Source organism: Leuciscus leuciscus (assembly GCF_965113295.1).
Source record: "Leuciscus leuciscus genome assembly, chromosome: 3".
Classification (NCBI taxonomy): domain Eukaryota; kingdom Metazoa; phylum Chordata; class Actinopteri; order Cypriniformes; family Leuciscidae; genus Leuciscus; species Leuciscus leuciscus.
In genome coordinates this window covers 66,859,837-66,873,720 of record NC_138727.1, presented here as the reverse complement: position 1 = coordinate 66,873,720, position 13,884 = coordinate 66,859,837, and the positions used below count along the sequence as shown (strand labels likewise).

The window sequence follows — 13,884 nt, the reverse complement described above, 5'->3', positions numbered from 1 at the left end:
TATGAGGGAACACAAAGTTTCTCTTGGAAATGCAAAAGATTTGTGAGGGAATGCAAAGTTTGTCAGGGAACGCAAAACATTTATGAGGGAACGCAAAGTTTCTCTTGGAAATGCAAAAGATTTGTGAGGGAACGCAAAGTTTCTTTTGGAAATGCAAAAGTTTTGTGAGGGAATGTAAAGTTTGTCAGGGAACGGAAAATATTTGTCAGGGAACGCAAAGTTTCTCTGAGAGCGCAAAAGATTTGTGAGGGAACGCAAAGTTTCTCTGGGAACGCAAAAGATTTGTGAGGGAACGCAAAGTTTCTCTGGGAACGCAAAAGATTTGTGAGGGAACGCAAAGTTTCTCTGGGAACGCAAAAGATTTGTGAGAGAAGGCACATTTATCTGAGAACGCAAAAGATTTGTGAGGGAATGCAAAGTTTCCCTGGGAATGCAAAAGATTTGTGAGGGAACGTAAAGTTTCGTGAGAGAACGTAAAGCCTCTCTGGGAATACAAAAGATTGTGAGAGAAGGCAAATTTATCTGAGAACGCAAAAGATTTGTGAGGGAACGCAAAAGATTTGTGAGGGAACGCAAAGTTTCTCTGGGAACGCAAAAGATTTGTGAGGGAACGCAAAGTTTCTCTGGGAACGCAAAAGATTTGTGAGAGAAGGCAAATTTATCTGAGAACGCAAATGATTTTTGAGGGAACCCAAAGTTTCGTGAGAGAACGTAAAGTCTCTCTGGGAATGCCAAAGTTTGTGAGGGAACGCAAAGTTTCTTTGGGAACGCAAAAGATTTGTGAGTGAATTCAAAGTTTCTTTGGGGAACACAAAAAAATTGTTTGGGAACGGAAAAGATTTGTGAGAGAACGCAAAGTTTCTCTGGGAACACAAAAAATTTGTTCGAAAACGCAGTTTATTTGGGAACGCAAAAGATTTGTGAGAGAATGCAAAGTTTCTCTGGGAACACAAAATATTTGTTAGAAAACGCAGTTTCTTTGGGAACACAAAAGATTTGTAAGAGAACGCAAAGTTTCTTTGGTAACGCAAAAGATTTGTAAGTGAAAGCAAAGTTTCTCAGGGAATGCAAAAGATTTTTGAGGGACCACAAAGTTTATCTGGGGACGCAAAATATTTGCGAGAGAACATACATTTTCTCTGGGAATGCAAAAGATTTGCAAGAGAACGCAAAGTTTCTCTGGGAATGCAAAAGATTTGTGACAGAATGAAAGTTTCTCTGGGAACGCAAAAGATTTGTGAGTGAATGCAAAGTTTCTCTTCGAATGCAAAACAATCATGAGGGATGACAAAGTTTCTCTTAGGAACGCAAAAGATTTGCGGGGGAACACAAAGTTTCTCTTGGGAACACAAAAGATTTGCGAGAGAACGTAAAGAGCCTTTTACGTAAAAGATTTGTGGGAGAACGCAAAGTTTCTCTGGGGAACACAAAATATTTGTGAGAGAACGTAAAGTTGCTCGGGGAATGCAAAAGATTTGTGAGAGAACGCAAAGTTGTCAGGTTTCATAAAGCAGGATTCAGTTGCAAATGTGAATAAACAGTATATTTATTAGAAAACGTCCAACAAGAGTAGTAGCAGTGGGTCGGATGAAACAAGGTGCACGGAAGTCCCTCCTTGGCAGCGCAGGGACGCAAATGGGCAACCAGCCTTCCAGGGAACACGAGGAACCAGACGATCAGGAAAACAAACACTGGATCCAGATACAAGACGAAGGAACACTGAGACAACCAGGACCAGGACATGAACACAGGAAACTCCAAAATGATCTGACAAACACAAGGTGGATGGCATGGCATTAAATAGACAATCAAATCAGCAGCAGCTGGCGCTGATCATCGGATCAGCAGCAATCAGTGGCCACGCCTACAACACACACACACACACACACACACACACACACACACAGAGAGAGAGAGAATGAGACAGTGAATTCATGAACCGTGACAGCACCCCTCCCCTTAGGAGCGCCTCCAGGCGCTCCCAGGAGAACTTACCCGTTGATTGTAATCATCGATAAGGGAGTTATCCAGAATGTCCCTCGCATGAACCCAACTTCTCTCCTCCGGACCGTAACCCTCCCAGTCCACCAAGTACTGAAATCCGTGTCCCCTCCGTCTCGTGTCCAGAATACGATTGACCGTATAAGTTGGTTCCCCATCTACGAGTCGCGGTGGTGGGGGAACCGGGGCAGGCCGATTAATATGTGAACGAAATACGGGTTTCAATTTGGACACATGAAAAACGGGATGAATCCTCCTGTACGCATGAGGCAGTTTGAGGTGGACTGCCACCGGACTAAGGATCTTGGTGACAGGGAACGGGCCAATGAATTTGGGAGCGAGCTTGTTATAAACGGAATGGATTGGAATGTTCTTGGAAGAAAGCCACACTTTTTGACCAACGACGTAGACGGGAGGCTTCGACCGGTGGCGATCAGCCTGAGCCTTGGTGCGCGCTCCCACCTGGAGGAGAGTCTCACAGGCTCTACTCCAAGTGTGGCAGCACCTCTGGACGAAGGCGTGAGCAGAGGGGACCGCGACTTCGGATTCCAGACTAGTTAAAATTGGTGGCTGGTAACCTAAGCTTCATTCAAACGGAGAGAGACCCGTAGACGACACTGGTAACGATTTATGTGCATACTCAACCCATGAAAGTTGCTGGCTCCAGGAGGAAGGATTCTTGGAAACCAAACATCGCAACACTCTCTCTAAGTCTTGGTTGGCCCGCTCGGTTTGGCCATTGCTCTGGGGATGAAAACCCGAAGACAGACTTACATTCGCCCCCAGTAATCTACAAAACTCCCTCCAAAATTTGGACATAAATTGGGGCCCAGTGTCAGAGACCACGTCCATCGGGAGGCCATGTATATGAAAGACGTGATCTATAACAGCCACCGCTGTCTCCTTGGCAGAGGGTCATTTGAGCAAGGGAATAAAATGAGGCGCCTTCGAGAACCGGTCCACTACGGTCAAAACAACCGTCTTGCCCTGAGAGGGCGGTGACAAAATCGAGCGCAATGTGGGACCAGGGTCTCGAAGGGACAGACAGCGGTTGCAGTTACCCATCTGGAGCTCGATTGGAAGTCTTACCACAAGCACAAACCGAACAGGCCAAAACAAAACTCTCAATGTCACGAGCCATCCCCAGCCACCAGAATCGTTGCTTAACCAAAAAACTGGTACGATTAACTCCTGGATGACATGCTACATTGGAACAATGACCCCATTGAATTACGTTGGACCGTAATCCCTCCGGCACGAATAACCGACTTGGTGGGCCACCAGGCGGAGGCGTTACCCCTTCTAAGGCCGACTTGACCTTCGACTCGATCTCCCATGTGAGTGTGGAGACAATGAGTCTCTCAGGTAAAATGCACTCAGGAGTGGATGGGCGTTCAGATCGGTCAAAAACACGAGACAAAGCATCGGGTTTGATGTTTTTAGAACCCGGGCGGTACGAAAGAGAAAAATCAAAACAACCGAAAAAAAAAGAGCCCACGAGCTTGCCTGGAGTTGAGTCTTTTGGCGGATCTGATATATTCCAAATTCTTATGATCGGTCCAGACGATAAAAGGTACCCCCGACCCTTCTAACCAATGACGCCACTCTTCCAATGCTAACTTGACCACCACCAATTCTCTGTTACCAATGTCGTAGTTACGTTCAGCTGGCGATAAGTCAAGTCAAGTCAAGTCAAGTCAAGTTTATTTGTATAGCGCTTTTCACAATACAGATTGTATCAAAGCAGCTTCACAGTATTAAATTAAAATAATACAACAAAGTTTGTTTCAAGAGGAATTTATTGATTGATTAAATTAAATTAAATTAAATATCCCCAACTGAGCAAGCCAAAGGCAACAGTGGCAAGGAACCGAAAAACTCCATCAAGTGACCTAATGGTGTCCTAAAACTCCATCAGGTGACCTAATGGAGAGAAAAAAACCTTGGGAGAACCCAGGCTCAGTTCTCCTCTGGCATTTATGAGCTAGAGGCCGGATTGTAGTTTGAACTGTAGGATTATATGAATGCCTGGCTGAAGAGATGCGACTTTAATCTAGTTTTAAACTGGGAGAGCGAGTCTGAGCAACGAACAGTATCAGGAAGACTATTCCAGAGTTTTGGAGCCAAATGTGAAAATGCTCTCCCTCCTTTGGTGGTTCTGGATATCCTAGGTATGACCAAAAGCCTTGAATTTAGTGATCTTAAAGAGCGCGATGGATTATAGGGTGATAGAAGATCCGTTAAATAGACTGGAGCTAAGCCGTTTAGGGCTTTATAAGTCAGTAGCAATATCTTATAATTAATACGGAGCTTTATAGGTAACCAATGCAGTGATGATAAAATCGGTGTTATATGATCATATTTTCTTGATCTCGTAAGAACTCTAGCGGCGGCATTTTGGACTAACTGTAGCTTGTTTATTGAGGATGCAGGACAACCAGCTAATAAAGCATTACAGTAATCCAGTCTCGAGGTCATGAATGCATGAACTAACTTTTCTGCATCAGAAACTGATAGCATATTACGTAGCTTAGCAATGTTTCTAAGGTGGAAAAAGGCTGTTTTTGTAACATATGAAATATGATTTTCAAAAGACAGGTTGCAATCGAGTATAACACCCAGGTCTTTTACTGTAGAGGATAAAGTAACAGGACATCCTATGATGTTAAAGTTGTATTGTGCGAGGTTTTGTGGGCGGTTTTTTGAACCGATAAGTATTACCTCTGTCTTGTCTGGATTTAATAAAAGAAAATTAAGCGTCATCCAATCTTTTATATCTTTAACACACTCTGTCAATTTGGAAAATTTAGCGTTTTCATCCGGCCGTGATGAAATATATAATTGAGTGTCATCAGCATAACAATGGAAACTAATTCCATGTTTCCTTATAATATTTCCAAGTGGCCTAATACAGATCCCTGCGGCACTCCATAGTTTACTGGAGTTATGATCGATTTTTCTCCATTTAAATAGACAAAATGGTAGCGATCAGATAGGTATGATTTGAACCAGCTTAGTGCTTGTCCTTGAACACCAGTATAATTTTGTAGTCGATCTAAGAGTAATGTATGATCTATAGTATCGAACGCAGCACTAAGATCAAGTAAAACTAGTATTGAGATACAGCCTTGGTCAGAAGCTAAAAGTAAATCATTTGTGATTTTAACGAGCGCAGTTTCAGTGCTATGATGCGGTCTGAATCCAGACTGAAACTTTTCATAGATATCATTTTGTTGCAAGAAAGAGCCTAGTTGAGCGGACACCACTTTTTCTAATATTTTAGACATAAATGGAAGATTTGAAATGGGTCTATAATTTGCTAGGTTATTATGATCTAATTGTGGTTTCTTAATGAGAGGTTTTATAACTGCCAGTTTAAATGTTCTTGGAACATGACCTAAAGATAAAGACGAGTTAATAATATTGAGGAGAGGCTCTTCCACTACAGGTAACACTTCTTTCAGTAGTTTAGTTGGTATAGGATCTAATAAACATGTTGTTGTTTTAGATGAAGTGATAAGTTTATTTAACTCTTTTTGTTCTATAGTTGTAAAGCACTGTAATTGTTCTTGCGGGGTGATAATTGAAGCTGAATTATAAGGCGCGATTGAAGATTGAACGTTTACAATTGTGGTTCTGATGCTTTCTATTTTCTCAGTGAAGAAGTTCATGAAATCATTACTACTGAACTGTAACGGGATATTTTGTTCGGGTGACGTCTGTTTATTTGTTAGTCAAGCCACGGTGTTAAATAAAAATCTTGGATTGTTTTGGTTGTTTTCTATTAGATAAGTGATGGGAGAAAAACGTGCAAGGATGCATCTTGTCATCCGAAGAAGAGCACTGGGAGAGAACCGCACCTACCCCCACCTCTGACGCATCGACCTCCACCACAAACTGACGTGAAGGATCAGGGGTAATCAGAATGGGAGCCGAAACAAAGCGGCTCTTGAGTTTGAAAAATGCAGCTTCGGCTACACCAGACCACCTGATCGTCGTTACAGGGAGGTCAAGGCTGTCAGAGGAGCAGCTAGTTGGCTGAAGTTACGAATGAAACGTCGGTAAAAATTGGCGAACCCCAGAAACCTCTGTAGGGCCTTACAGGAATCTGGACTTGGCCAATCCACTACAGCCTTAACCTTGTCAGGATCCATGTGCATTCCCTTGGATGAGATGATATACCCTAGGAAAGGAACAGACTGTGCATGAAATTCACATTTCTCTGCCTTGACAAAAAGCCCATTCTCTAACAACCTTAGGAGCACTCGTCTGACGTGCTGAACATGCTCCTGGAGAGACGAAGAAAATATCAGTATGTCGTCCAGGTAGACATAAATGAACTGATCTACCATGTCTCTCAACACGTCGTTGACGAGTGCTTGGAAGACCGCAGGGGAGTTGGAAAAGGAAGCCCAAAAGGTATGACCAAATATTCAAAATGCCCCCTGGGGCTGTTAATCGCCGTCTTCCACTCATCCCCCTCTCTTATGCGAACCAAATGATAAGCATTACGTAAATCCAATTTTGTGAAGACGGATGCACCCTGCAACCTCTGAAGGCTGAAGACATCAATGGCAAAGGATAAGTATTCTTTACCGTGATGTTGTTCAACCCTCGGTAATCAATACAAGGTCGCAGAGAACCATCCTTCTTACCCACAAAAAAGAACCCCGCCCCCGCTGGAGAAGAAGAATGGCAGATGAACCCGGTTGCTAGAGAATCATACATTTATTTCTCCAAGTATAACTTGCACTTAGGCGGAGGCGTACCTGGCAGTAACTCTATAGCACAGTCATAGGAACGATGCGGTGGTAGAGAAGCAGCCCGGGACTAACTGAACACTTCCTTCAGGTCAAGGTACTCCTGGGGCACGTTTGACAAATTCACTGGCTCATCCTGCAACACAGAACTAGAGACAGACGAACAGGCAGACACAAGACAAGAGGCATAGCACTGATTACTCCACTCAGAGATGGAGCTGTGACTCCAGTCAACCCTGGGGTTGTGTCGCACCAACCAGGGATGACAAAGGACTACGGGAACCAGCGGAGAGTCCTTGATCATAAAGGTTATCCTCTCCGTATGGTTCCCTGACGTGATGAGAGTGATGATGTCGGTGGTGGATGAGATGTCTGGAAGTTTCTGTCCATTAAGTGTACTGACGGAAATCTTGTGAGTGAGGAGAATGATAGGAAGCTGAAGGTTAAGTGCCAAAGTTCTATCCAGAAAATTACCTTCAGCTCCCGAGTCCAATAAGGCCTGGCATTGGTGAAACTTGGTTGCCCATTGCAGTCTTACCGGGAGGAGTGTTGATGAGGATTTCTCCACGGAGAGTCCACCCGACAGCAACCTCAACCCCACTGCCGGACTAGATCTTTTACTGGACAGTCTCTTAAAAAGTGCCCGACCTCCCCGCAGTACATGCAGAGGCCCCTCATCCTTCTCTCTCCTCCCGGGAAAGCCGAGCTCTACCCACCTGCATGGGTTCATGATCTAAAGCCGGGCTGACCGTATTCTTATCGCTGGCTCTGGAATACTCCGGGTTCTCGGAAACCATCGCCTGGTGAGTTCGCCTCGCCAGTCGCTGTAACTGTGCGTCCACTCGTAATGCCAGATCGATAAGTCCATTTAGATCCTTAGGAAGTTCCAGCGTAAAGATCTCCTTCTGAATACGGTCAGCCAACCCATGCAGTATCATGTTGTGAGAGAACGCAAAGTTTCTTTGGGAACAAAAGATTTGAGTTTCTCTGTGGATGCAAAAGTTTTACGAGAGAATACAGATTCATTGAAATATAGTTTTTCCTCCCATCTTTTATCACTGTAAAATATAAAGGTACTTCAGGTAATAAATATGAACTATTTTTATTAATCATTAGAATTTTTTCAGGCCAGAGATTGTGCTTGTGTTGTCATTTTATCTTCACTGAATACACATTTTTCCTCTGATCTGGCAGAACTTCCGTCTGAACGGTCAGCTGTACGACGCCGTGTCCATCGTTGAAGACGATGACTGGAGGAGAATACGCAGCGTCCTCTCGCCTTCTTTCACCAGCGGGAGGTTAAAGGAGGTCCGTGAGTCTTTATCTGGATCATTCTCACGCAAACAAGTTTTATAGCAGTATTTACTACATCGCTTATCTGAAGCGTTACTTGAAGGCAGTACTATTGTGCTACAATACAAACAAGAATTCAGTTTGAGATGAATGACTAATTTGAACTGAACTACATCATCATTCATGCTGAGGAGGATGTGTGTGTGTTTGATTCTCTTCCTAATAAATATCAAACATTACCTGTGTGTGATGAAGATGTTATGATGATGATGTACTTCTGCTTCTCACTCTAGATGTTTGGCATCATGAAGACACACTCTCAAATTCTAGTTCAGAATCTGGGGAAATCAGCAACACGAGGAGAAAACGTGGATATTAAAGAGTGAGACATATTGCATAATATCACTGTGATGAGGTTCAGGGTTTGGAAGGAAGAAGACAGGGTCGGCGTGACTTGGACTCGAATGTTTATTGACAAAAAAAGAGGAAAACAATCAAAACAAAAGGCGCGCACACTGCGCATTCACCGTAGTCAACGCTACAACACAAAACAATTTCACATTAACACTAAATCTTTCCGCTATATCAGCTCTGACTCTTTCCACTTTCTTGATCAGCCTTTCCACTGGCTGGCGGCGTACGAGTCCTTAGTCCTTCTCTCTCGTCTCTCACTCCACAGCGGCTTATATCCGGTCTCTCCATGCCAATTACTGCAACAAGACACAGGTGTTCGTCATTTGCACTTGACCTACTTACGCACCACTTGTCTCCTTTCTCTCTCTCCTGTACAGACCTCGCGGAACCACGGCCCCCTTTCCACAATCACAAATGCTTCTCGATATCTGAAGAGATAAGAATGGAGCCGCAATAGTCAAGTCAAGTCAAGTCACCTTCATTTATAAAGCGCTTTTAACAGTATGGATTGTTTCAAAGCAGTTTTACAGTTATAATAGAAATTACCGTAACAGATTGTTTAGGCTGTACAACAGCATTAGGATAAAGTTTTTATCCAGCTAAATTTAGTTTTGATTTATTCACTTCCGGTGCGAAGATCATTAGTTATTAACTTAGTGGCCGCTTACACGACATCGTTCTAACAGAAAAACTCTTAACGCGCTCCGGCCGCTCATCCGCACAAAACAGTGACAGCCGGCACATGCGTATCACGTGTTCAGTCCATAGGTATGCGTGTTTGAATATATATGTGCGCAGGCGTGTAGTCCTTCACAAATCAACCCTCAACAAACTACTTGTATGGCCTTAAAAATGTATAATACAGAAATTTGTCGTGTCTGCATAGCCACGCGAACCGGATTTATCCCAAGAACGTTTTATCTGTACTGAGATAAAGGGAAGGGAGGGAGGCTTTCACAGGGGAGAGACTAGTTGACACTTCAGGACTACGTTGTCGTCGCACCCAGGAGCAGGTCCTTCATCAGATCTGGATACGGCCTGGATCCAGCGAAAACCTCGGGATAAACAGAGAGCCTAATATTAGCATAGACGCCATTCTTCATATGATGTAACGAGTACATAAGGATTTATGGGAAGTGTTCCCGGTTCCGGCTGATCTAAACTATGCAGCCTAACATTGAATTATAGAAGTCTATAATGTATTATGTGAATGCTAGGTCAAAGAGATGTGTCTTTAATCCGGCTTTGAACTGACAGAGTGTTTCTGCTTCCCGGACAATGTTAGGAAGATTGTTCCAAATTTTTGGTGCTAAATAGGAAAAGGATCTACCGCCAGCAGTCAATTTTGATATTCTAGGTATTATCAACTGGCCGGAATTTTGAAAACGCAATAGACGTGGAGGACTATAATGCGTTAAGACCTCGCTCAAGTATTGGGGAGCTAAACCATTTAGTGCTTTGTAAGTAATCAGTAGTATTTTTAAATATATACGATGTTTAATAGGGAGCCAATGCAGTGTTGACAAAATGGGGCTAATATGGTCATACTTCCTTGTTCTGGTAAGAACTCTAGCGGCTGCATTTTGGACCAGCTGTAGTTTATTTATTAAGCGTGCAGGGCAACCACCCAGTAAAGCATTACAATAATCTAGCCTTGAGGTCATGAATACATGAACTAATTGTTCTGCATTTTTAATTGAGAGCATATGACGTAATTTAGATGTGTTTTTAAGATGAAAAAATTTGGTTTTACAGATACTGGACACGTGACTTTAAAATGAAAGATTGGTATCAAAGAGCACACCCAGGTTCCTAACCGATGACGAAGACTTGACAGAGCAGCCATCAAGTGTTAGAGAGTATTTTAGGTTATTATGTGAGGAAGTTTTTTGTCCAATAATTAGAAACTCTGTTTTTTCAGAATTAAGTAGTAGGAAATTGCTAGTCATCCAGTTTTTTATATCAGCTATGCATTGTGTTAATTTTGTGGATTGGTAAGTTTCGTTAGGGTGTGAAGAAATATAGAGCTGAGTATCGTCAGCATAACAGTGAAAATAATGCCATGCTTCCTAATGATATCTCCCAAGGGTAGCATGTACACAGTGAACAACAAGCTCCTGTAGCTCAAACAGTAGAGAGTTGGCTCTTGCAACGCCAAGGTCATGGGTTCAATTCCCAGGGAAAGCAAGAACTGATAAGAATGTAAATGTGTACCTTGAAATGCAATGTAAATCGTTTTGGATAAAAGCGTCTGCCAAATGCATAAATTTAAATGTAAATGTCTTCATTTACTTCTACAAACTGATAATGGTCAGATAAGTGTGATTTAAACCATGCTAATGCAATTCCACTAATGCCAACATAATTTTCGAGTCTATTTAAAAGAATGTTGTGGTCGATAGTGTCAAATGTGGCACTAAGATAGAGTAACACTAATAGAGAGATACAACCACGATCGGATGATAAGAGCAAATAATTTGTGACTCTAATGAGAGCTGTCTCAGTACTATGGTACGGTCTAAATCCTGACTGAAAATCCTCACAGATATAATTTCTTTCTAAAAAGGAACATATTTGTATATGCCTTTTCGAGTATCTTTGACAGAAAAGGTAGATTCAAGATCGGCCTGTAATTGACTAATTTTGTAGGATCAAGTTCATAGATCAAGAATCATAGCCAGCTTAAAAGTTTTTGGTACGTATCCTAGAGACAAAGATTAATTGATGATAGTAAGAAGAGGATCTATGACCTCTGGAAGCATCTCTTTCAGTAGCTTAGTTGGTATAGGGTCTAACATACATGTTGTCGATTTAGGTGATTTAACGAGTTTAGTAAATTCATCCTCTCCTATAGCAATGAATGAATTGAATTTTTCCTTAGGGAGACTACAATGCACTGTCTGATGCGATACTGTAGTAGATGGTTGCATAGTTTTCTCCCTGATATTATCAATCTTATAAGTGAAGAAGTTCATAAAGTCATTACTGCTGTGCTGCTTGGAAACATCTGGGCTTGAAGCTTTATTTTTCGTTAGTTTAGCCACTGTTTCAAATAAATACCTAGGGTTTTGTTTATTTTCTTCTAATAGGTTTGAAAAATATAAGCAGATCTAGCAGCTTTTAAGGCCTCTCTGTATGCAATCGTGCTCTCTTTCCATTAAATTCGAAATACCTCTAGTTTTGTTATCTTCCAGTTGCGCTCCATTTTTCTGGCTGCTCTCTTAAAGGGATACTTCAGGATTTAGCATTAAGCTTTGTATTAGTAGAAAACCTGTAGTATTTTCTGGCCAGAGGCTAAAGACTACAGCCAGTAGGAGGGGCTGTTCCGCATGTTTTCAACCTGCCCATAGAGGGTGGGATCTCACTCACAGAATGTACACACAGTCAGCCGTCTTTCTTTGGAAGCTAAGCTAACAGGCTCTTGTTCTGTGGAGAAAGCTGAATAGTAGGAGAAAGCTGAGTAGTAGGGGTTACCATCCTCCTTTTCCCGGACTTGTCTGGCGGGCGAGATCGTTCAAAATGTCCGGGATTCAGGTTTTGCTTTCTGCAGTCGCCATTCATTGTTTACATGCACACCTCTTGTTTCAATCTAACTGAATTCATTCCGATCGGGGAATCTGAATGTAGTGTTTACATGAACGCTAAACAAGTGATCGGTTGATGTGCGTTTTAACATTGCTAAGAAAATTCCCGCACCTCCGTGAGAGATGCGAGACCGGCGCGTCTCAGTAATGACGCCACCGGCCTCACGCCGTTCTCCCGCGCCCCTCAGCCTCGTCCTGCTCGCCACAGTAAACATCATGAATGGCGACTGTAGAACGCAAAAGCCGAATCCCAGACATTTTGGGCGATCCCGAAATCCCAGGCAGACTCGTCACGGAGACTCACTGGTAGCCTAACCTTCTTGTTGTTTTCAATTGCGCTCTCTTACCGGTAGGCGTGGCCTCCTAGGGCAGCGAAGCAAGTGCATTCTGGGAGTTGTTGTCTTTCATCCACATAAGCCAAAAATACATTTTCTGGCTTTTCTCAGTCTAGAAAGCTCCAAATTAAAAAATGTCTTCACATTTCTTCTACATAAATGACCTATTTTAAATACACATTCATCTTTCCAGAGGTGAAGTATCCCTTTAAGGACCCGAGTGTGCTCGTTGTACCACGGCGTTGGACTATTTTCTTTAATCTTCTTTAAGCGCAAAGGAGCAACTGTGTCTAAAGTGCTGGAAAAGAGAGAGTTAAAAGTTTCTGTCGCAATATCGAGTTCTTCTAATAGTTGGGGGCCTTAAGCACATAAATAGGTAATTTCGCGCAAATTCATCTAAAATCGCCAAATTTGGCACAGATGTAGCTCAGGTCATACCGAAATGATTTAGCTAGGGCACCGGAGCCAGCGACCCTCAGGGCCAAGATGGCGGCCAAATCCAATATGGCCGCTGCCCGAAAAGGTTTCCGGCTTTAACTTTTGAACCACATGAGTTACAAATACAAACTTGATATGTTTTTCAGCTTAATTGATCATGAGAAACACATAGGAATGTTTATATTTATGACCCAGTATATCTGGACCCCTTGATCCTCCAATTCCAATATGGCCGCTGTCCAAAAAAGCAGTTTGGGCTGTGGTATGGGGCCTTACACCCCATTGTTCGCGCAAATTCATCTACAAGCACCAAATTTGGCACAGATGTAACTGAGGGGATACTGAAATGATTTAGCCAGGACGCCCGAGCCAATGGTCCCTGAGACCAAGATGGCGGCCAAATCCAATATGGCCGCCACCTGAAAGGGATTCGGCTATAGCTTTTGAGCCAGATGAGATACAAATACAAACTTGATGTCTATTTTACCTTCTTTGACCATGGGAAACCCATAGGAATAGTTACATTTATGATTGGGTATATCAGGACCACCCAAATTCCCTAAATTCAATATGGCCGCTGTCCAAAAAACAGTTTTGGCAAAAAATGTTGAACCAAATGCGCTACAAATGAGGATGTGGTGTCTATTTTATGTTTATTGACTACAGGAAGTCCATTGGCATATTTATATTTATGCTTGTGTAAGTCTGGAACCTGTATTCTTTTCAAGACTGTGGTTGAAAATACTTTTTTTTTTACCACAACTTTTAGGTTATTCTCAGTGTTGATTCATTTCCTTATAAAAGTGAAATGGTTTTCAGTGTACCACAGGTGAATACATTTCAAAGTGTAATCATATAAGAAAGAATAAGACAATTATTATTGCAAGGCAATATTTATGTCAAATTGTTAAAATAATAATATAGTAAATTTTTCCAAAACTCTTAAAGGTTTGCTTAGCATAACAAAAAAACAGCAAAAAAAAACAACAGTGAATTCTCATCTCTCACATGAATTATCATTATCACTCACAATCACCGGATCTCTCATTGTCTCCACCA

General features: G+C 42.3%; 1 protein-coding gene across 1 annotated transcript in view; it reads left to right on the top strand.

Annotated features, from left to right (window-relative positions):
- Nucleotides 1–13,884, top strand: part of LOC309494099 (cytochrome P450 3A30-like) — a 32,653-nt gene that overhangs the window by 3,186 nt on the left and 15,583 nt on the right. The window contains exons 5-6 of the mRNA XM_082163309.1: nt 7,956–8,069; nt 8,348–8,436. Coding sequence (XP_082019435.1) covers nt 7,956–8,069; nt 8,348–8,436 — 203 coding nt within the window. The remainder of the gene's footprint in view (nt 1–7,955; nt 8,070–8,347; nt 8,437–13,884) is intronic.